General features: G+C 41.0%; 1 protein-coding gene across 1 annotated transcript in view; it reads right to left on the bottom strand.

Annotated features, from left to right (window-relative positions):
- Positions 1-1,584: 1,584 nt before the first annotated feature.
- LOC124253702 (nucleolar protein dao-5-like) overlaps positions 1,585-22,222 on the bottom strand; it is a 34,605-nt gene continuing 13,967 nt past the window's right edge. The window contains 13 exon segments of the mRNA XM_046687513.1: positions 1,585-4,022; positions 7,687-7,793; positions 9,206-9,416; positions 10,391-10,625; positions 11,095-11,380; positions 11,947-12,151; positions 13,036-13,134; positions 13,941-14,101; positions 14,700-14,864; positions 15,640-15,843; positions 17,021-17,091; positions 18,878-19,790; positions 20,619-20,716. Of these exon segments, the coding sequence (XP_046543469.1) occupies positions 3,942-4,022; positions 7,687-7,793; positions 9,206-9,416; positions 10,391-10,625; positions 11,095-11,380; positions 11,947-12,151; positions 13,036-13,134; positions 13,941-14,101; positions 14,700-14,864; positions 15,640-15,843; positions 17,021-17,091; positions 18,878-19,790; positions 20,619-20,716 (2,836 nt within the window). The 3' untranslated portion in view covers positions 1,585-3,941.

Genomic DNA, 22,222 nt, shown 5'->3' with positions numbered 1-22,222 from the left:
TTGACAAGGCCATGGTTGTTCTTCTACACGAGAACAATGAGTGAAGCTCATTTCTGGGATGCCCTTCGATGATGTTACTGAAATATTGCTAAATGTGGTTCAAAGATTGATATAACCGTCTTCCTCTTGAACAGTTATTTGAAAACTTGAAACTCTGAATACTGACATCTTCAATGTATAATTCTCAAATGTTTAAGCAAGAATGGCTCGTGTTGTGCAATTACATGATTTTCTTCCAGTATTGCCGCCATATAGCTGGAATATTGCTGAGTGCGGCGTAAAACTAAACTCACTAAAACTCTTCCACTGTTGCCATCATTGAACAACAATTGTAAATTTGCATTTAAATTGCTCTGTGCAAATTGTGCTTTCGTCTTTATTGATGTGCATCTTGACAATCCAAGGGGGAAAACTCAGCGAGCAGAAGAAATAGTTTTCAAAAGAAACTTAAGTACCGGTAAGCGTTTCATTTATGCATACAGTCCCAGTTGGAATCAATGAAGCTTGAATTTGCTGTCACGGATATGAACTCAACCGAAAAAGAACATTCAATGCCCTGTTTCTAAAATTCCAAGGAAATTGACCTCCTTTAGAGATGATATATAAACCCATGTTACTGTATAAGGGGTACTGGTATGTTTCATTTATCAGCAGACAGATGGGTTGTAGAAATTGTTAATGGAGTGTTCCTATGGGAGCATGTCGTGGGCAAGGGGTGTGACGTTATACTTGTACATTCATGTATATTTATGGGAGATGTCTGAATAAACTGGTTCAGTATTGTTTTTCTTTGTGAAGATGTTTGTTTTGTGTGGTAGTTAACGCCCAGCAATATGATGACATAATGTAAATAATCATTTCTAGGGCAGACAAGCTGTGCAGTCAGTGGATGACGTCACGCATTCAGCTACCCAAGGTCTGAAACTCAGTGGACAAGAAAATGAAAGAACTCGCATTAATACGGACACCCATGCACATGCTGCAGTACAATACATTTATAACAAATTGTTTTTCTTGGCCACTTTATTTGTTAACAACACAATAATCCATACACTAGAATTGGTGGTCCTTTAGATATAACCATAGTTACTGTGTATATTTGTCACAATATGAAATATTGACAAATGTGACATTACTGTGTATGTAAGTGAAATCATCTTCAAGACATTGATCATGGTATACTATTCACACATTGCTAAGTTTGCTGTTGAATCAATGATTTGAGACTATGTTGTGTCTAATTTGGTTTAAATATCTAAGCTTATTGTAAGCATGGATCCTAGGTTTCAGTTTGTCATTGCATCTTGTGGATCCCATACCTGCAAAATGTTTGATTGGTGCCACGAAAACCATTTTTATGGCTATTCATGTATCAAGTGCATAGGGTTAGATTAAAGTGGCTGTTTGCCAAAAGAGGGGTTACTGCATCCAGTTTTAAATGGATACAATTTCAAATACTAAATCTACCGGTATGTTAAAGCAAAGTTGGGAATTTTTGTGATCCTTAGCAAAGTGTGAGCAGCATATTTTGGCACAATTACAGATCACACAGTCCACTGTGCTCAACAAACACAACAAATCCTCCAAGACTTAGCATATTTATTTGATATTCTCTGTACACGTAAATATTCAATCTGTCCTGGATGTATAAAAAACAAATGGACCTAATATAGTTACATAAGTACCAAGAAACTATCAAACAGCTTATTTTCTTAATGCAGTGTCTATGATTATGATAATAGGTAATAATTAATAATATCTCATGTAGCCCTTGAATCCACCATTTTCATCAACATTACACCCATCTTGAATGAAGGCAAATAAATACTGAGATGGGCTGGAAAGTCTTCAAGCATGACTGACAATGTAGACAGAGGTTTGGAAAAACACAAAACCTTTACTATGACCAAAGGAAGTTGTGAGAATCATTAACAAGCCACGCTGCATGCTCTGACTTGTGGAAGGTTCTTCAATTAGTGGAATGTCCTTAGGAGGTAAATTCTGAGCTTTGGTGAGATTATTCACACACTTTTTAACAAGTCACTACCTCTTTCAAATATCAGCCACAGACAAGTAGACCACCATTAAGTCTAACTGCTGCCCTGTTTAGGATCATGGTCCCTCAGTTCTGTTGTCCACTGCAGAGATAAGGCTGGAATATTGTGTAATTCATCGAACACCAGACGCTCATGAATACATGACTGTGCCAGTTGTATTCACGGAGTTCATTTGAAGACATTTTACAGCAATACAGAAAGATAGGCAGAAGAGCAAAGGAGAAACAGAAATCATTAATATAAAATATAAACTACCATGGCAATTCCACAGACTGCAGAAACAAAGTGGCATCTTTTTTCAATAATCAAAATCATGCAAACAGTTTAAACTGTTAATCCGATTATCCCCCCTACTACTTCATTCTGAGTTCCTGCAAAAGTGGCTGATATTCGTCAAAGCTATTCACTTATGTCTTTAAGAACATGAATTTGTGGATACTGGCTAATTGCCTGTCCCGTACAACAGTTAAAAACATTGACACAGGCCCAGTCTTAAACCACCAGGGTGCTATAATTCTTCTGGTTGTTATACATATCACATATATTTACATATGTCAATGACAGCCTTTCTGTTTTACCAGACTGGAGTTATGTGAGTGTTCTATACAAAAGTGATCAGTTACTGTATATACAAGATCTCCTGTGCATAAAGAGGTCTTACTGATATGACCATCTTAACTCACAGCTTCACACAGATATGTAGGTTTCTTTTCATCTTGTGAACTGGACCATCTTGCTCCTGGGTCTTAGCTCTGACATTCAGAGTTACAACTGTCTTAGAACAAAGATCATTTAAATTGGACCCAGCATCCAGTCTGACAAAGCAGTCTTAGCTCTGAGACTCTGGGAATGAGAATGAGGGAGTTACGACTGTCTTAACACTAAGATCATCTTGTCAATTGGACATAGAGCCAAGTCTGAAAAAGCAGTCTTAGCTCTGAGACTGTGAATGTGGGAGTTATGAGTGTCTTCATGCTAAGATTGTCGTGTGAGTTGGATCCCAGGACCTGCCTCAGGAAGAACTGCATCTGTTCCCCACTTGAGTTACGATTGCGCTAAGCTCACTTTGTGAACTGGACCAAGGGAACTGACAACGAAGAGATCTTAGCACTGTCTGTCGGCCCTGTTACTTATTATTGTCTTGGCGCTAAGATCACTTTGTGAATTTGACCAAGGGAACTAACAACAAAGAGATCTCAGCACTATGTCTGTCGGCCCTGTTTCGTATGATTGTCTTGGCGCTAAGATCACTTTGTGAATTTGACCAAGGAAACTAACAACAAAGATCTCAGCACTGTCTGTTGGCCCTGTTACTGATTATTGTCTTGGCGCTAAGATCACCTTGTGAATTTGACCAAGGGAACTAACAACAAAGAGATTTCAGCACTATGTTTGTCGGCCCTGTTACTTATTATTGCCTTGGCGCTAAGATCACAATAGGAAACAAGGCAGAGAAACTTTACAATCTCAATACGTCACATACATATTTCTTGACCACTGATAAAGAGCTTTAAGGCATTACAAAAATCTTACAACATTCTTAGTTCATGAAAACACAACTACACTTAATAATTCTTCATTAATTCCAAATCTATAAGCACTTCTGATTCAAACTAAGGCTTTGACTTTCACAAGCCATTTTGGCACCAAATATAAACAAAACTGTGATCTCTGAGTTACAGAACTACTTGCAACCTTCTTACATATAAAAATATCACCAATATAGTTCCAGTGTTGTCCTTGACAACTAAAACTCAGTGATTTCTGCGATCTAAAATACTGGCATCTAAAATCTCTGTACTTTACACAAGGGGCTGAGCGGTGATTGGTTCATCCTGCACTATGAACATATGTGTAGCTGGGTAGACAAAATGGTGGACGAAGTCAAGGTGTGAACACCATCAGGTTATCAGCACTCACTGCTGCACTGTCTTGACAGGCTGGGGTGAACAGAAGACTTGGCCGCTGAAATAAGAGTGTTATTTTGTGTAGTGCAGAGATTAAGGCCAGACACGGCACTTAAGTTGACACTTGTTCCATATATTCAACACATGTACTTACGATGACATTACGCTATACATTTTCGAAATAGTCCTTTTATTAATATAAACCGTAATAATATCATCATATGTGTGATAATATTGGGAATTTTAATATAAATTGTATATTTATATGCTTATCCTATCTCACGACTTGCACCTCTCTCTTGCTTCGACTTTTAGTTGAACAACTGTAAACTTTTTTTCCATAGGCCTCCTTGTCCATTCGCCCATGCACTCCATGCTGCTCTCCTTAATTAGCTTCCTAGTTCCTAATAAAGCTTCAGCATGCTCCACTAATTGCCCACGTGCCTACCTTGAATGATCATTCTCATCTTGGAGCCAACGTTGTAATCTGAGTAGGGGGGAGGCCGGACGGGCATCCATCGCGTGAGATAGGATAAGTATATAAACTTATCCTATCTCACGACTTGCACTTATCCCACGGTTGGACGGCGGGCCGCAGATTACCCTTCTGTCTGGACAGTGCGAACAGCTGGTCTTGGAGCTGTGTGGACTGATGACAACCGTAGATAGCGATGTACAAGGGAGGCCTCTTACGCATGCACGCAACTCCTATGCTTGTAGTGGGTTCTCCGGAACCCCTTGGCTTACTGAACACAACGACTCCCAGGGAGATGGGTGCTCCCGAGCGTGGTGTTGACGAGCGATGTGGTGTTCGGCCCCAACCTTGTACAAGACAAGCAACGCAACTCGGCAAGTAAGCCTCGCCTTGCCACGATTTACAAGGTACCCCCTCTGTACGTTAAGGCTTGAGCGGACGTCAGGTGGCCCAGTAGCTCCTGCCACTGTCGTAAGGTTCTTGCCTGAGAGTCCTGGAGGAATGCATTGCTGAATCTTTATCCACCTGTCGTGAGGTACGAACATCATCCCCTGACGAGTCTCGAACAGTGTTCCGATGAATTGGAGTTTCTGAGTCGGTATTATTAGTTCCGATTTCGCGATGTTCAACAGCCACCCTTACTGTCTGAGCAGCATGGTGGTGAACTGTAGCTGGCGAAGCAATACGATCGGATCCTGTTGAGCCTGGATGCAATCGTCTATGTAGCTTTCGAAGGTGATCCCTTGAAAGTGGAGGAAGCTCGTCATGGGCTTGGTAATTCGGGTAAAAAGCCACGGGGCCGTGGAAATTCCAAATGGTAGGACTTTCCATTGGTAGTGATTCCCGTTGAACATGAGGCGAAGGTACTTCCGGTGTTCTGGATGTATCGGAACGTGAAGATAAGCATCCTGAAGATCTAGGCTGATAAGGAAGTCTCCCTTCTTCAGGATGGTGCGTAAATGGTTGATCGACACCATCCTGAAGTGAGGCGGTGGAAGCAGGAATCGGGCATACAACAACTTCATATTGAAGATGAGCCGGAGTTTGTTGGAATTTTTCTTTGGAACCAAGAAGATGGGGGTGTAGAATCCTGGAGTGACGGGCGATGGACCTAGGAGCTCTATCGCGAGTTTGTCTAATAGCGTACCTATGGTGGATTGCAGAGTCTGAAGCTGGTCCACAGGATATGAGCGATGAGCCTGATGCGACGTCAGAGGTGGACTGCCAATAACGGGTAGCTGATAGCCGTGAAGTAGCAGGTTGGTGACGTACAGATCTTTGAGGATGGTCCAATTCGGTTGTGATCTGGATCGGTTAGGTGATCTGGATCTGTCCGGTGATCTGATTCGAAGTTGTGATCTGGACCCGTTTGGTGATCTGGATTGATCAGGTGATGTGGATCGTAGTTGTGCTCTGGATCGTGACTGTGATCTGGATCGGCACGGTGATCTAGATCGGGCATGTGATGGTGATCTGGATCGTTGTGGTGATCTAGATCATTGTGGTGATCTAGAATGATGTGGCGATCTAGATCGGCGTTAGGTGAGGAAACCTGAAGTGTTGATTCATGATGAACGTCCCCCGGCGACGCTGTTGTAGCCAGCTCCGTCCGGTTCAATGAACTGTGGGGAGACATTTGGCTGGTTGAACGCAGTTGGCCAGGCTCCAAACGAACTGAGACAGTCGAGGGGATATGTACCGATGATCTGGATGATGATAGTGTTGATCTAAGGTCCCCTGGTAGTGTAGATGGGACAGGCAATGAAAAATTCTCGATCACAACCACCCGCGAGTGATCTGACGCTATGGAAGGAGGTGATTGATGCGTATGCAATAGGTGCCGAATGTCCTCAGATAAGTAAGAATCTGATGAAGCCTCCATAAAATCCTCTTGAACCACAGACGTCGCTCTCTTGTGTGAAGGTACGATTTTCTGTCTCTGTAACTTGATACGCTTGGCGGGAGTGGGATCAGATTCTGTTAATTTCCTGTCCCTATCGGCGATTCTCCGGGAGTAAACACGAAGGTAGGCCTTAAAATCCTCATCTTTTAGTGAATTACACTTGCCACATCGCTTGTTCCAGTTGCATTGTCCAATACAGTCACTGCAAGACGAGTGAGAGTCGAGGGACGAATAATTTGTCTTGCATTGAGCAAAAACTTTCCTATTCCTTGACTGATTATCAGTTTTCCCCATGATGTTAGGGTGAAATAATGTCCCTAATATACAGCACGTCCATACAGTTGTGCGACAAGAAAGAGAATGATCATTCAAGGTAGTCACGTGGGCAATTAGTGGAGCATGCTGCAAGCTTTATTAGGAACTAGGAAGCTAATTAAGGAGAGCAGCATGGTGTGCACGGGCGAATGGACAAGGAGGCCTATGGAAAAAAGTTTACAGTCGTTCCACTTAAAGTCGAAGCAAGAGAGAGGTGCAAGTCGTGAGATAGGATAAGTTTAAAAATTTGAAATATGTTTGTAATCCATGTTATAAAAAACTGAACTTTCAAACATAACAACGTCCACCCAGCTGTGACAAACTCGTACATGTTATACATCGCTAGTAAGCTGACCACATCCACCATGTTTCTGGACAAAACATTCCAAAAACAATTTGTAAAACCTACGTTATTAAGCACAAACAATGATACTTAAGTTGAAAACTTTTAATAAAATTTGTAACAAAAATATACATGCAATACATCCAGCCATAATCTCGCGCTACAGATCAACACAAAGTATTGTTATATGAACCTGGGCCTAGATTTTCGAAGCTCTCTTAGCGCTAAGATAGTCGTAAGTGCCATACATTAACTTAAGACTAGCTAAGAGAGCTTAAAAAATCTAGGCCATGTATAGCTATAAACCTTATAATGAAATGTACGAACCTCAAGTAACAGACAAAGCAGGAGTGATTATGTTTAGTTTCGTATCATATTTTTAGTTTCGTATCATATTTTTAGTTTCGTATCACTGAGCTGTGCTTATAACTACTGATATTTCATGTAAGGATATCTTTGCTTCAGTGCGATAGTTATTCTGTATGGGAATCATGGAATATCTGCTCAGATTATTACAGTGACACATATTCATCACGACATATTCGAGTATACAACAAGGTTCAGGCAAACCAAGATTCGAACCCAGTCATCGCTTTCCAGCATGGCAAGGGGACATAACTCTGAACAACAAATTGCCCCATCTTTGACAACTACAGATTCTTGATCCCCATGTGAAATTAACATACCGGTCTCCTTTGCTGTGTTGGAGTACTGTCGGCTGAAGGCTCAGGCTCCGTTTCCTCCTTCGGGGGTGTGAACAGGTATTCACCATGACTCAAACGTGACTTGGGGACTGGAAACAAGATCACATTATGCAGCCATCACGAATGACTCTTCAACATTCCAATATCTCCATGTATCTTTTCATAAATCTTGACAAATTAGTAACAACATTGATTGTAAGGTCACATTAAATGATATTACAAAATATGGAATCATTATGATTTGTGCAAATGTGCATTTTAGAAATTCTGACTGCTAACAAGTCAGTTGAAGACATGAATAATCACAGTGCTTCAATCTAATCTAGTTCAATGTAGCTCATTAGTTCTCTCGCGGAGTAAAACTAAACTCACTCACTCATTAGTTCTCTCATTCTACCACTCCAGGATACCTTACTACATATTCCATCAGACTAAGGGATTATTTTGTAACAGCACTATTTGTGTACTAGTCATCGGACTAGTGATGTTCCGATTAATTGAAATAATCAAAGCTTGGTTGCAGTGACCAAACAACCAAGCAATTGAACACATTTTCTCATAATTGAACACAACCAATTTTGGAACTACTGTTTTAGTGTTTGAAACTTTGGACGATGGAACATATCTTAGATGTGAGGTGAGGTGACAGTGGGTTTAACGTCATGCTTGAGAATATTTCGCTCATATGACGAGGTGCATGCACGTGTATGTGTATGTGCGGCTGCTTGTACTAGCCCAGACTTAAGCTGGTTTTATAGTGCTAGCCCACTGAGATACCATGCCGCAGTGAAGCATGAATATCCCACTCAGACACATTATACTGACTCCGAGCCGACCAGTCCTTGTTGTACACATTAATGCCGAGCGCCAGGCAGGGACCAACAACACGGCCAGGGATCAAACCCGCGACCTTCCGCTCTCCGGGCGGACGCTCTAACCACTACACCACGGAGGCAGCACATATCTTAGAAGTTCTCAGGGCCTGAAAATGTGTTTAATTCTTAGTAAACTCACTTCACTTACTGCAAAGTCATGACTAAATATTTCTTGAAGACTCCAGGAAGTTTATGTTAATGATATATTAGTCATCACTTTAAAGTAGCAAGTTGCATCATTTTACATTGGATGGGAAATTTGCAAATGCAAATGTCAGTTTCTAAATAAAGCAAAAAACAACAGAGAACCACCTTATACTTATCTGCAATAACAACCTGTGTAGGAAACTAACCAATTTGTTTCGATGATTGCTCGTCGGTAATGAACCAATTATCAATTGTGCGATTTCAACACTACATCTGACAACAAATCTGGGTCTAACCATTTTCTAACAGTACATGTCTAGACATATTTCATTTCTTAAATGAGTCCCAGGTTCATCTTCTAACACCAGAAATGGGCTTCACATTCTGAACCCACTTGGGGATGACAGAACGTTTTAACCACAAAGCTACTCTACCTGCCTTATGTAAGAGACATGTCCAACAATGTTGATACTACTCACCTAATGCATCTCGGTTGTATGGCGTGGAGGGCAATTTGGTATTTGAGACTGGAGAACTACCAGGAGACATTGCAAACTGGACACTACGCCGTGATCGTCGCCGCTGAGTGGATGGTAACTTCTTGAGCGCAGATCTTTTACCTTCTCTTAGAGTAGATTCTAAATACACAATAATCCACAAGGTCATACAAACCATCTTGTCTGACACATTCTATTAATATCCTTCCCATGTGCTACAGTTGTAGCAACTTATCAACTATAAACATTAACATCAGTTACAATAATATTAATTCACCCTTTGAAATTCATATTCGGTATTTTCCTTTGCGTTCCCCTTTGAAGAAATGCATTGATCACAACAACCATCTAAAACATATGTTGACTGAAGTCAACCATCTTCAAATATGTCATTTCTTGGACGACATTGTACCGAAATTTTAATCACAATCAATCGCGAAGTAAAGGAGGCACATTATACATACAGATATGTACCCTGATATCTTAGGTGAGGTGAAATTGGGTTTAACGTCGTGCTTGAGAATATTTTGCTCATATGACGACGGGCATGCGTGTGTATGTGCTGCTGCTTGTACTAGCCCAGATTGAAGCTGGTTTTATAGTGCTAGCCCACTGAGATACCATGCCGCAGTGAAGCATGAATACCCCACTCAGACACATTATACTGACTCCCGAGCCGACCAGTCCTTGTTGTACCCATTAATGCCGAGCGCCAGGCAGGGACCAACAAGTACCATATTTTAACGTCTTTTGGTATGACGCGGTCGGGGATCGAACCCGCGACCTTCCGCTCTCCGGGCGGACGCTCGAAAACTACACCACGGAGGCAGTCCCCTGATATCTTAATCCCTGCATATATGACAATGCTTAGCAAAAACAAATTAGAACTAAATAGGTAAATAATCTTGTCTAGTGATGTTTAATTGCAAATCTAACGTCTTTACTGACAAAGTCATCTTCTCTTGTTTGTTTACATGAAGCGATACCATGTCGTTTTCTTACCCCCTAAAAAAATTTTGACGAAAGTGTAACCAATAGATAAGCCAACCCCCTTCTACAGACTGCTTTTTTTGGTCCTCAAAATTCGGCTTATCTGCAGTAATATACGGTAAGCATATGTGAGCATGTAATGCTTGCAATGGAATGTCAACAAAAAGCTTGACTTACTTTCTGAAGGTTGGAAAAACTTGGAGAAAGAGGCGTGTCATGACTGTCAGTGTCGTCAGGCTGTGTGGTCGTCTGTTCCAGGAACATGGCCAGGTCAGATGTGTTGTGAGGATCAGCTTCTGGTTGACCTGACGGCTGAAGGAAGCAAGGGTCAAGGCCAGGGGTCCCCTCAGATACTGTAGGTTGGTCGCTGACTGGGGTTAGCGACAAGGACTTCCTTAATCTTATGCTTCTCCTGTAACAAATGATACCCGGTCAAGTTTGCATCAGGAGTGAATGGGTATGGTTTTACACCATTTTAGCAGCAATACTTCAGTAATATCATGGTGGGGAACAACAGAAATGGGCTTCACACTGCACTCATGTGAGGAATCAAACCAGTGAATGTTTTAGCATCAGGAAACTATTACTAGAATCATTAATTATTTCAAAAATGACAATTTTTACAGCAACTGGTTAAGACACTTAAGGATGTCAAAGGCTTATTATGACTTTGAAAATGAGACCACACTTTCAGTAACAAGAACTTAGTTTCACAAAATGTAGGGTTGCTTAACTTGCAACAGTTTCTCCTTTATGGTTTGCCGCATGTAAATTATGCCGTACAATTGACAAATACTGTAATTTGTGGAAGGACATCTTAATTTTAGACTAAAAATTGTGACAATTATGCCAAAATCCTCAAGACTTGGATCTCTGCTTACCGTTTAGGCGTGGCATTAGTATCAGCTGGCACTGGTGAGGCTGCATGGGGTGGGGTGAACACGCCCACTGGGGACAGAGGAACACTTGGGTCTTCCTTCTTTAGGGGGGTGGCCAGGCTACGTCTAGGCTTAGGCTTAGGGGTGATGTCACAGAGCAGGGGGCTGGGAACTGCCGGAACGTAACTCTTCCTGCGTGGAGTCTTGGTAATGAGGGTGGCGGCTACGTCGCTGCTTGTTGGTTTGGATGTTGAGTCCTCTGGAGTATTTTCTTTAGCTGGTGAACCAGCTGATGAAATCGCAAAATACAAGGTAGCATTAACAGTAACACTCAGTGACTGACTACCTGAGTGATGGACCGAGTGACTGACTGAGTGAATCAGATTAACTTGGTCTTGAAAGGTATTCCAGTTATATCACTGAATGTCAGTAAGATGTAAGATGTAAGAGAAAAGTCCAAAGTGATTCAGATCTCACACATTCACAACTTGGGGTATGGTGCAGACAAATCGAGAAACATATTTCAAATCTAAACTGGATTTAAACCTTCAAAGATTTTCCGCGATCAAATATTCAAATCAAGACACTTATCTCCTGATTTGAACCTTCAAAGGTTTTTTGCACAGAAATATTCAAATATTTTGAATCAAGACACTGAAACATCATGATCAGTGTTCAAAGTTAATGGTGATCCTGGGATTCTTGATATTTGGTGCCACAGTTTTTAAATCCTGACACATTAAGACTTTTAAGACTGGAGTTATGGCGAGGATACCATAATGATGACATTTAAATTTGATCACTTGCCATTCATCTGTCCCACTGTTGGCATGCTTAGTGCAGTCCAATATTTACCTTCACAGTGTTTGGCCGGGCTCTTGACAGGACTCGTGACAGTGAAGAAACCGAAGTCAATGACCTTCACAGCCTCGGCCGGAGAAGCTGCTGCTGCAGCGGATGGCTTTGCCTCCTCTTCCTTCTGCTTCTTCATCTGAGCCCGGAAGGCCGCAAACTTGGATGGACCACCTGCCTTGGGTTTCAGTGGAGCAGACGACTTTTTCTGAGAAACAATCAATGTTCTAACCTAACCAAACTTCACCTGTATTTTATAACAATGTCCTATTCTCAATGCAGGGGTGGAAATAACTTTAAAATTGCCCGTGTACTCCGGTACAGTGGCACATGTAAAATCACCTGCATTGATAATGTTTCCACTATACCGGCCAATTTTCTTGGTGATTTTCAAATAAACAACATAATTAACATTGGAAAGTCAACTGGACACCGGTACAGAGTGATATACAAATTTGCTTGCCCGACAGAAAAAAACACTGGACTGGTATGTCGGGCAATGGGTTATTTCCACCCCTGCAATGTAGTTGTGACTCTTCTTGTGACTTACTGAGAGACAAAGTGGCATATTTTTTAAGTTTGGAAGTGCAGTAATGACCAATTTTATGCAAAAATCTTTATATTTTGCAGGTGCAATGTTTGGATACAAAACTGTATTGAAACATTACACCTATAAATAAAGGAAGTTGTCATCCATAACATGTGTCACTATTGTCCACACTCCCTTAAAATTTTAACTGCAATGAAATATCATCATCATCATCATCATCATCATCACGGATGACATCATCATCAACTGTTTTAAAACAGCCCCTGCCCCACAGATGTTGGCTGCAGGGTGACGACACACAAAACAAACATTGTCACAAGTGAAACACATTAGTGTGGATTTTGCATTTTTGTAAGCAATTGAAATAAACCAGCATGTTTCAGGGATTATTTTGTTACAAGTTACAATCGTCCAGAGGGTAATGTTTCTCTATACATGGGGTCCAGATAAGCAGCGTTCCGATGTACATGTAAGACCAAGGTGATCACAGCCCTGTATGGAACAGTGTATTGACCTGGTATACATACAACCTTAACGCTTACCTTGACAACCTTTTTCACTGGCACAGCTTTTTCCACTTCCTGCCAGTTATTGGCTTGTAGAGTTTTCAAGTCAGCAAACTTTTTATCCACATCTTCAACCTGTCGAAGAAGGATATGTTTGGTAATATGAAGCTGAATCTACATCGATTAGTATCTGTCCACATGATGAGAGGGTGCAATTTCATTCTTGTTTATACACTGTATAGCAATACAGCAATATCACTTGGGGGAGGGAAGGAGGAGAGGAGAAAGGAGAAGAGAGAGGGGGAAGGGAGGAGGGGGAAAGGAAGAGAGGAGGAGGGAAAATGAGGAGAGACCCATGTGGGACTTGAGACAGGAGTTTTTGTTAATGTGAGGATGATTTTACGGTGCTTCTACTAGTTCTAGCAATATTACAGCAATATCTGGGGAAGGGACACAAGAAATTAGCTCTAAACCTTATATCCATGTCGGAAAACAGCCAGGCCTTCAGTGTGATAGTGGGGTGGTGGGATAGCCTAGTGCCTGAAGATTTGCTCAGCACGCCAAATACCCAGGTTCTATTCCCCACATGGGTACAATGCGTGGAGCCCATTTCTGGTGTCCCCCTGCCCTGATATTACTGGATTATTTCCAAAAGCGACATAAAACCATCCTCACTCACTTCAGTGTGATAACTGAATGCTTTAACCACGAGGTCACCTTACCATCCTTTTTATAAGGCTTTTCTGATACTGCTTCAAAAACAAAACTAAACATTTTTTACAAGATTTATAACATATCATCCAGCAAGTCAAGTTTTTCGTTCATGAAATCAGAAGCCTAACATTTTTAAAAGACATCCAACATGTTGTCCAGCAAACAGTTTTTCAATAAGCACCCTGACCCAATAATAATGAAATGTTCAGAAAAGGGAGTCCAGATACCTGAAAGTAGATCATATCCCAGAAGCCCTGGAGATCGGTGCACGTTGTCTCCTTCTCACCAGTCTTGAACTCACAGTTGTCCACAAGACCCCGGAACTGTTTGAACCGCTGGTTGATGAGAAGCTGAGCCTGGCCGACGGTGGTTCGGATCTGACCCTCAACTGTACAAATAGGACATAGTCAACTAACCTGCCTGCCAGGAAAAGAGCAATACCACCAAATTCAGTCAAAGTCAAAAGTGTTGCCATGGAAACGCCCCAAAAAATTATTTTTATTTTTTTTACCTTTCATCTTTTATAGGAATCTTTAGAAATAGATGTATTGACATAGATAACTGAATATATATTGTGACATTAAACTTTCTTTTGAGAAAGAGGTCTATTTAACTTTTTTCTTTCTTTTTTTATTGTTATAGCAAGTGGTACAATATTCAAACAATTGGATAATACACACAACACATATATTCAAGCTGCGGAATAAGTGAGAGACGACATGATTTATGGGTGTATCAAACGAAAAAAATGCTTTATTCAGAAATCTAAAACTGCCAAAGGGCACCAGTACACCACCAGACCTATCCATGTGCCAAGTTTGGTGAAGAAATAGTGAACTGCTTTGAAGTTCTGCTCCAGAAATTACGAGTGCATTTTAATATCCCCCTGCAAAACGCGGGGATAAAAAGTTCAAATCTTCAACATTGTGTAATCAACATTACTTAGGTAAAATTCTTTTTTGAGAGACATCTGTTTATAAGCTCACCCTCTTCAGCAATGTTTGCCGCCTCTTCTTCCTTTGTTTTATTCCACAGCGTGATGTACTGATTGAGCCGGGCTGTCTCCGACGTGAGCAGGTTGCGGAAGTACAGAACATCATGCTCTCCTCCATCCTTGCCCACCTCAACAGGGACACCTGCCGCTGTGGCTGGTTTAAAATATAATTTGGCAAATAAAACAGATTTTATCAAAGGTTTTCTCAGGTGAATATTGGGATGCATATCTACATGTATGCAAAAAGTCCTAAATTTGAATGAATATTACTACATCGGGTCATAGTTGAGGTGATTTTATCAGTCAAGCCTCTTTTAAGCTTATTCAGACAACAAACATGGGATCAGGGTTTTATCATTGCCTTCAGAACAGTCCAGAGGACCCCCAATTAATGTCAAGAGTCCTCTCTGGAATGTGATGGTTTGTTTTAATTTTGTTTATTTTTTTATCATTTTTTTTATTTTGTTTATTGTTTAATGTCACACGCAGCAAAATTCCAGCAGTCTGTAAATAACAGAATCTGGACCAGACAATCCGGTGATTGACATCATAAGCATTGATCTACGCAATTGGGACATGATGACGTTCATCAACCAAGTCAGCGAGTCTAACCACCTGATCCTGTTAGTTGCCTCTTGTGACAAGTGTGGGTTGCTGAAGACCAATTTTTCACGGTTTTGAGAGTTTTGTGAAATAATGAAGTGGTGTAGAGTGCTGCACTGTAAGATTTTATAATTATTATAACTTAATATTTTTGTATTAAATATATAGTCAAAATTTGGGTACAATGCTGGTTAATGCGTCTCTCAGGACGCGATGTATTTTTTCATGTATCCATTCTATAGATTTCCACTTACTGGATGTACATTTCTGATTGCATTAAGCCCTGGGCATTAGTGATGCTGTTACATCACATTGGTCTAGGAAATTACCTTGACTCTTTGATTCCTCGGTGGTGCCAGTCTTTTCTGATGCAGGCGCCTCAGCCTCAGGTTCCTTAGCTGTGCCAGTCTGAGAGTCAGTGCCTGTAGATGCTGGTTCATCTGTTTCCATAGAACAACTAGTGGAGGGACCGTTCTCCATCGGAGGCACGTCTAGGACATCATCAAAGTTGAGAGGCTGGGACAGAGAGTCTTCTGTAGGAGAGATTAGAAAGATTACGGTTAGTATGCTGGTATAACCACTGCTCAATTGGAAGTGTCATGTATGGGGGTGTATGGGGGTGTTTTAACAACATAACATATTGCATATTTAACATGTTTGGGAATCTATCATATACCATTAAAAACAGTTAACATGATAGCAAATTATCAAAGATATGTAACATGTTATGTTTGGGATATCGTACATCATATACCATTGATAAAAGTTAATTCAAGCTCGCTGATTTTAGGATAAGCAAAAGATGAACAAAGTCAACTATTACAGTGTGATAACATTCTTGACAAAAAAATGCACTCGGACGCCGGGCAATGGGTTATTTCCACCCCTGACTCTTTATTTCATTTCATTTGCACCACAACAGTGAAAACGGTCATTACACCAAGCTTTCCGGTTCCACAAAGTGCATTGCTAAAATGATGGTAACTTGGTCAGTCTAAGTAAACTTAGGCTCAGTATTATTCGTTACACTGCTTATACTGAGTCTAACAAACCCTAGTAGAAGGTCGCGTCAGCTAAGCTTTGACTAGTGACCTATGACCGTCCAATCAAATGCGAGACGGGCGAACGGATTTAACCAATCAGACAACGGCTATTGTTTAGGGTTTGGCAGGACTTACAAAATTCCCCGGTCACTGACAGTTATCTCTCAACAAACGAAAATCTGCATAAACACAGATATTTGACCTGCAGTATACGCTTAGGGCTTTCTGATGACATGGTTACCATTAGCTAATATTTCCGCAAGCTGACATCCTTGAATATTGAGAAAAAACCCCGCTGTTTTCAGCGACTGTTTACTCACTGTTGTGACGTGCTCCATGTGCATCACTCGGAAGCGATCGTACGGGAAATAGCATTCGGAATTGTTCGGGTACAAAATTTTACGAGATAAAACTTCGAAAGGAATGTGGGAATGTCGACTTTCGCGATTTTGTAAGCTGTGTTCTGATTGGTCAGTTGAAGAGGTTAGCTGACGTGACTATAGCCGTGTAACGAATAATACTGAGCCTAAGTTTACTTAGACTGGTAACTTGATTGTCATAGTGCTACGGTCTTAAAGTATCAATGAAATGAAGAACAAGTTAAACATAAATATATGTGGGAAAACAGTAAGGAAACTGCACATTGGTAAGTTTAAAAAAGGCATACCTGAGAGTCTTGGTGCTTTGGGGGTACGTCTTCTCATCTCAATCATTGGACTCGTCGACAAGATTTTCACCCTGTAAGAAAATTGCAGTGGTCCATAGTTAGAAATAATGTGAATCTGGTAACGCAGGGTTCGAAATACGCCATGTATTAGCGTGCCATGGCACAGTAAATTTTGAAATGGCACGGATAAAAAATGTTCTCGGTGCCCTTATGGCACACCTAATTTTTTAGAGACATAACTCACCTTTAGTCATTTAATCCCTCAAACAAAACACTTACGCAAATGACAAACAACTAAAAATATTTATTGACTATATCGCCCAGGAAATCACTGGAATTATGATGGATGATGTAAAAAAATGTGGTTGTTTTTCCATTTAGAGTGAAGGGAGTACTGATAATTTGGTTATTGAACAGGAAATTGTGCATGCTAGATATATTGAACAAGTGAACCTGTCACAAAATTCGAAAATTATTATAGGTGTTGGGGGAAAGCAGAACAAATGAAGCTTAAGAAAGCCATCTTAAACAGAAGACATATCGGTGAAAACAAAACAGGTTACATTTGTTGTTTTCTAACAATAATTTTCAAAAGATCATCATCATTGCTACAGTCTATAATTCTAAAAACATGTGGGCACACTTGATTTCTGAAAGGCACATCTAAAATATTTATCTGGTGCCCTAAGGCACACTTAGAAAAAAAAGTATTTCTATCCCTGTAACGTTAGTGCCGTTAAAATAATGTGTGTGGGTAAAAAATGCCTTAAAAGTGTTTGGAGACTTGCAACACCATGTTGCTGAGATATACATTGATGCACTTTACATCAATGTAATGTCAGAACATAAAACTTCTGTTTGGATATGCTGCTGGGCTAAAATACAACATCTTAACTGTTGGCTGTGTAAAGTAACATACAGCCATGACTGTTAGTCTCAATGCCATTCAAAAAGTGGTCATATGCAACATGTTATGGTTGGGATTACACTTTCTCAGTAAAGTACAGAATTTTGTTAGGTACAGTCCACAGGTGTGGAAGCCGCAGTGGCTGAGCGGTCAAGGCGTCCGACTTTCTGTGCTGGCGATTAGGTGCCTGACTCTGAGGCACACTCCGGCACAGCGATGACTTAACATAACATCACTGCCACAGGCTAATTTGCATATCACGTGACCGGACTTTTCTCTTGTTTGTAATCAAACGTGCATATTCATAATAAGAAGAGACTGGACTCACGAAAGCTTTTCGGCGCTCTCTTCATAATGTATTACATTGTTACATATATATTCTTCCACAACTGCGACAGTTAGGTCTATGACAGTACATATTTAGATATCAAACGGGCTGCATTTTTCGCTCTCTGTCGGCTTTGATAACAGCATGTGGAGCCGTACAACCTATGTAAACAAAGGATCGCTACGCAAATCGAAATAGTGTTACATGTTTTTGGATATTTTCTAAGTGAAACTAATTCATTCTATTAAAGATGTTTAGTTAGATGTGTAGACTCGTCAAAAAGAAAAGAGTAAAAGAAATCTGTACATTATATTGAATGGACGGTGCAAAATGTGACAAATCGTCACATTTTTCTGGCCAGTGGCAGAGGTACTATGCTGGCTTGCCGCATGGAACTCTGGGTAGGAGAATGACTCTGAGGGTGTGGGTTTGATTTCCTTATGGGACTCAACCCAACAAAAGTACTAGAATATGTACTTTACTGAGAAAGTGTAATCCCAAATATAACGTGTTACAGCCATGGCTGTGTTACTGGAAACTGTAGCCTCCAACAGGTGACCAACCCTGTAAGATTTCACTGTTATGATTTTTATATTAGAAATGAACGTATGTTATCACTAACCACTCCTCTGGACTCTTTGCCTCGGTGGGAGTAGCTGATGCTTCTGTCCTCCTCCTCTTCCTTCCACTCTTTTGGGCAGACATGGGCAACCCCGGCTCACGGAAACATCCCGCATCAGACAGGGAACACCGCCGTGTTCTCACAGGGGTAGATTTGGATGTCTCTGAATCTTCCTGGACCTCCTCAGATGGTTGTGAGTCCGAAGTAGATTCCTCCTGATTTGCTGAGTCTGGAGACGACTTAGTTGCATCAGTTACAGTTACGATGAAAACATCATCTGAGTCTGTTACTTGCTCTTCCTTAATCACATCCATGGATGACCCCTGCTCTGGAATTTTCTCCATTAGAGAAGTTTCCGATGAATTCCTCCTGCTTCTCCTCGAACCTCTTGGAGTTTTGGTCTTCTGTGACGTTCCTGTCTTATCACCAGCATCACCAGACTCCACAGCAGAATCAGAATCAGACACACTCCTTACAGACCGACGCCTAGTTGCTTTAACTGGCGTTTGATTCTCATCATCTGTCACCTTAGCGTCAGCTTCCGCTTCATCTTTGCCCTGATTCCGGACCGACATCCTTCTAGATTTGCGTGGTGAAGCCACCTCTGCTGCTGTGGAATCAGCAGCCTGTTTTGCATCAACCTGAACGGCATCCCCCTTAACCGATGCCCGCCTTGACCGCCGCGGTGTGGTTGGTGGTGCTTCAGACGGTGCCTCGGCCACCTCCATCTGGACTGGTTTCGCCTGTTGAGTGATCTCTGCTACAGGAGTCATTTGTACTGCAGTCACATCTTCTTTTCCATCACTATCTGAGTCTGTATTTGAACTCTTAGAGGATCGACTCCTCGTCTGTCTTCGAGGTGTCTTCTTCACCGTGGTGGTACTGCCTTCATCGGATTCACTAGCAGATGCAGCTGGGAAAGAAAACAGCAATAAACTTTATGTGGAATTACAGGGGAAGAAATACATTTCCTTTCAGGGGTGCTACAGGACACTTGTCAAGATTTAAGTGTGTCCTTTGTAATTTACAGTACAAATATCAAAAATACCCATTACACTTATATAGCACTGGATTCTAAGCCTACCAGTATACTAATAGCACTACAACACTATAATCCATGTCATTGTATAAGTGTGTAAGCAGTTTTCATCTCCCTGGGGAGTATACAACCCAAGCTGCTAAGGAGGTAGTAGATGGTTAACAGTCATTAACATCTGATTCTACCGGGTACCCATTACCCGATGTGTGAACAATCATTAACATCTGATTCTACCGGGTACCTATTCCCTGATGGGTGAACAGTCATTAACATCTGATTCTACCGGGTACCCATTCCCTGATGTGTAAACAGTCATTAACATCTGATTCTACTGGGTACCCATTCCCTGATGGGTGAACAGTCATTAACATCTGAGTCTACTGGGTACCCATTCCCTGATGGGTGAACAGTCATCCTACCGAGTGAGTCAGTGTGAGCTCAGAAGAAACCCCCTGAACACCTCAGGAGGCATGCTTGCTGAATACAGCAACCCATTGCCCTACTCTAAACAAGCTGCTTAACATTGCCTGACCCAGGACTACATGAGCACAGAAGTAACACTGAGTAGAGTACAGATGTAACACTGAGTAGAGTACAGATGTAACACTGAGTAGAGTACAGATGTAACACTGAGTAGAGTACAGATGTCAAGAAACAGGGTTAGCATTGCTATGTCTCCTGATGACGTCACCCCATACTCACAAGAGTGCACCACCAGCGTCTTCTGTTGTGTCTCTCCTTCATCAGCATCTTGGCTGGATGCTCCGTCCTCCTCTTTACTTGACTTGGGGGTAGAGCATCTGTACACACAACAATACACAAAATACAGACACAGCACACACCTTCGGACTGACTGACTGAGTTTGGTTTTACGGCGCTTTTAGCAATGTTCCAGCAACATCACGGCGGGGGACACCAGAAATGGGCTTCCCACAATGTGCCCATGTGGGGATTCGAACCCGGGTCTTCGGCGTTATGAGCGAACGCTTTAACCATTAGGCTACCCCACCGCCCCCACACACCTTCAGAAGTAATGTTGTGATAATCAAACAACGCAGTTGTTAATGAAACTTTTTGCTGAAGCTCCTTGGCTGATGTTTACTCAATACTGGGGTGGTGGGGTAGTTTTCCCTAAAGTACTGTCGGAAATGCTAGAAAAATGCTTTTTAGCCTTAATATCTTTATAAAGGTGATAAATGTACTATGTTGTCAATATATCAACTCGCCTATAGTGTACCTAAGTTTTATTTCAATCGATTTAACATTCCCATGCATTTAAAGGGCAGTTTACAGGAGAGAATTTGGTACCAAAACAGCAACTTCAGAGTTCAACAACAGAAATCTGAAATAGTCTTTACATTTATGCTAATAATACAGGTGGTGTAAAAATATGAATTAACGTATTTCCTAAACAAATAAATGTTGAATGTTTGTGTTACTAACTTAATTATCGTTTCTTTATTGAAGAAATATTAATATAAATGTTAAGTCTTGATAAATAAGTTTCCCGTCATGCATGCACATCTTTATCACAGCATCCACTATGGCCAACGAGTGCTTAGGCGGGCGGTCTACAAACTTTGTGAGAAGAAGAATATATATATTCTGAAGAAGCTACACCAGTGACTTTGTTAAATCTTTGGCCAATGTTCACAACCAGAATAACCTGACCGAATTATTTACATCCATATTTTTTCAATGAAATATACTGTTGACATACAAAACATTTATTAAAACGTTGCACATTTCTACAATCAATCGATAAGATAACACATGTGAAAATGTACAGTAATTCGTATGTTTATTTCAAAACAAACACACATACACAAATGATCCCTTACATAACCAATACGTATACTATACGTACACATATTCAACATTTTGCAGAAAACATCTATTGAGATGACCCCTCGCCCGAGCGTGTGCTCAGGTGTCAATTTCACCTGTCGATACCGTGGATGCTCATGACGTAACACAGGCAGTTAATGTTTGTATCAAAAAACGTCCCACTACCCCTTATTTTTCTAAGTTTTTGGCATTTTCTTCAGTAAAAACACATTTTAGAGCATGTCTCAAAATTTATTCCCTCGGTCTACATTAGGTAGATGTTTCTTGAAGTGATATTTGTTATTTAAGTAACTGTAATACCTCTGAATTTTAAATATAAGTCAAAAAGCATTTTTCTAGCATTTCCGACAGTACTTTAGTGGTTAAAGCGTCCGCTCATCACGCCAAAGACCTGGGATCGATTCCCCACATGAGTACAATGTGTGAAGCTTATTTCTGGTGTCCCCTGCCGTGATATT

Source organism: Haliotis rubra, unplaced genomic scaffold (assembly GCF_003918875.1).
Source record: "Haliotis rubra isolate DU_JTF1 unplaced genomic scaffold, ASM391887v1 Scf55, whole genome shotgun sequence".
NCBI lineage: Eukaryota > Metazoa > Mollusca > Gastropoda > Lepetellida > Haliotidae > Haliotis > Haliotis rubra.
Note: the sequence above shows the minus strand (reverse complement) of the source record. Positions and strands in the feature narration are given on the sequence as shown.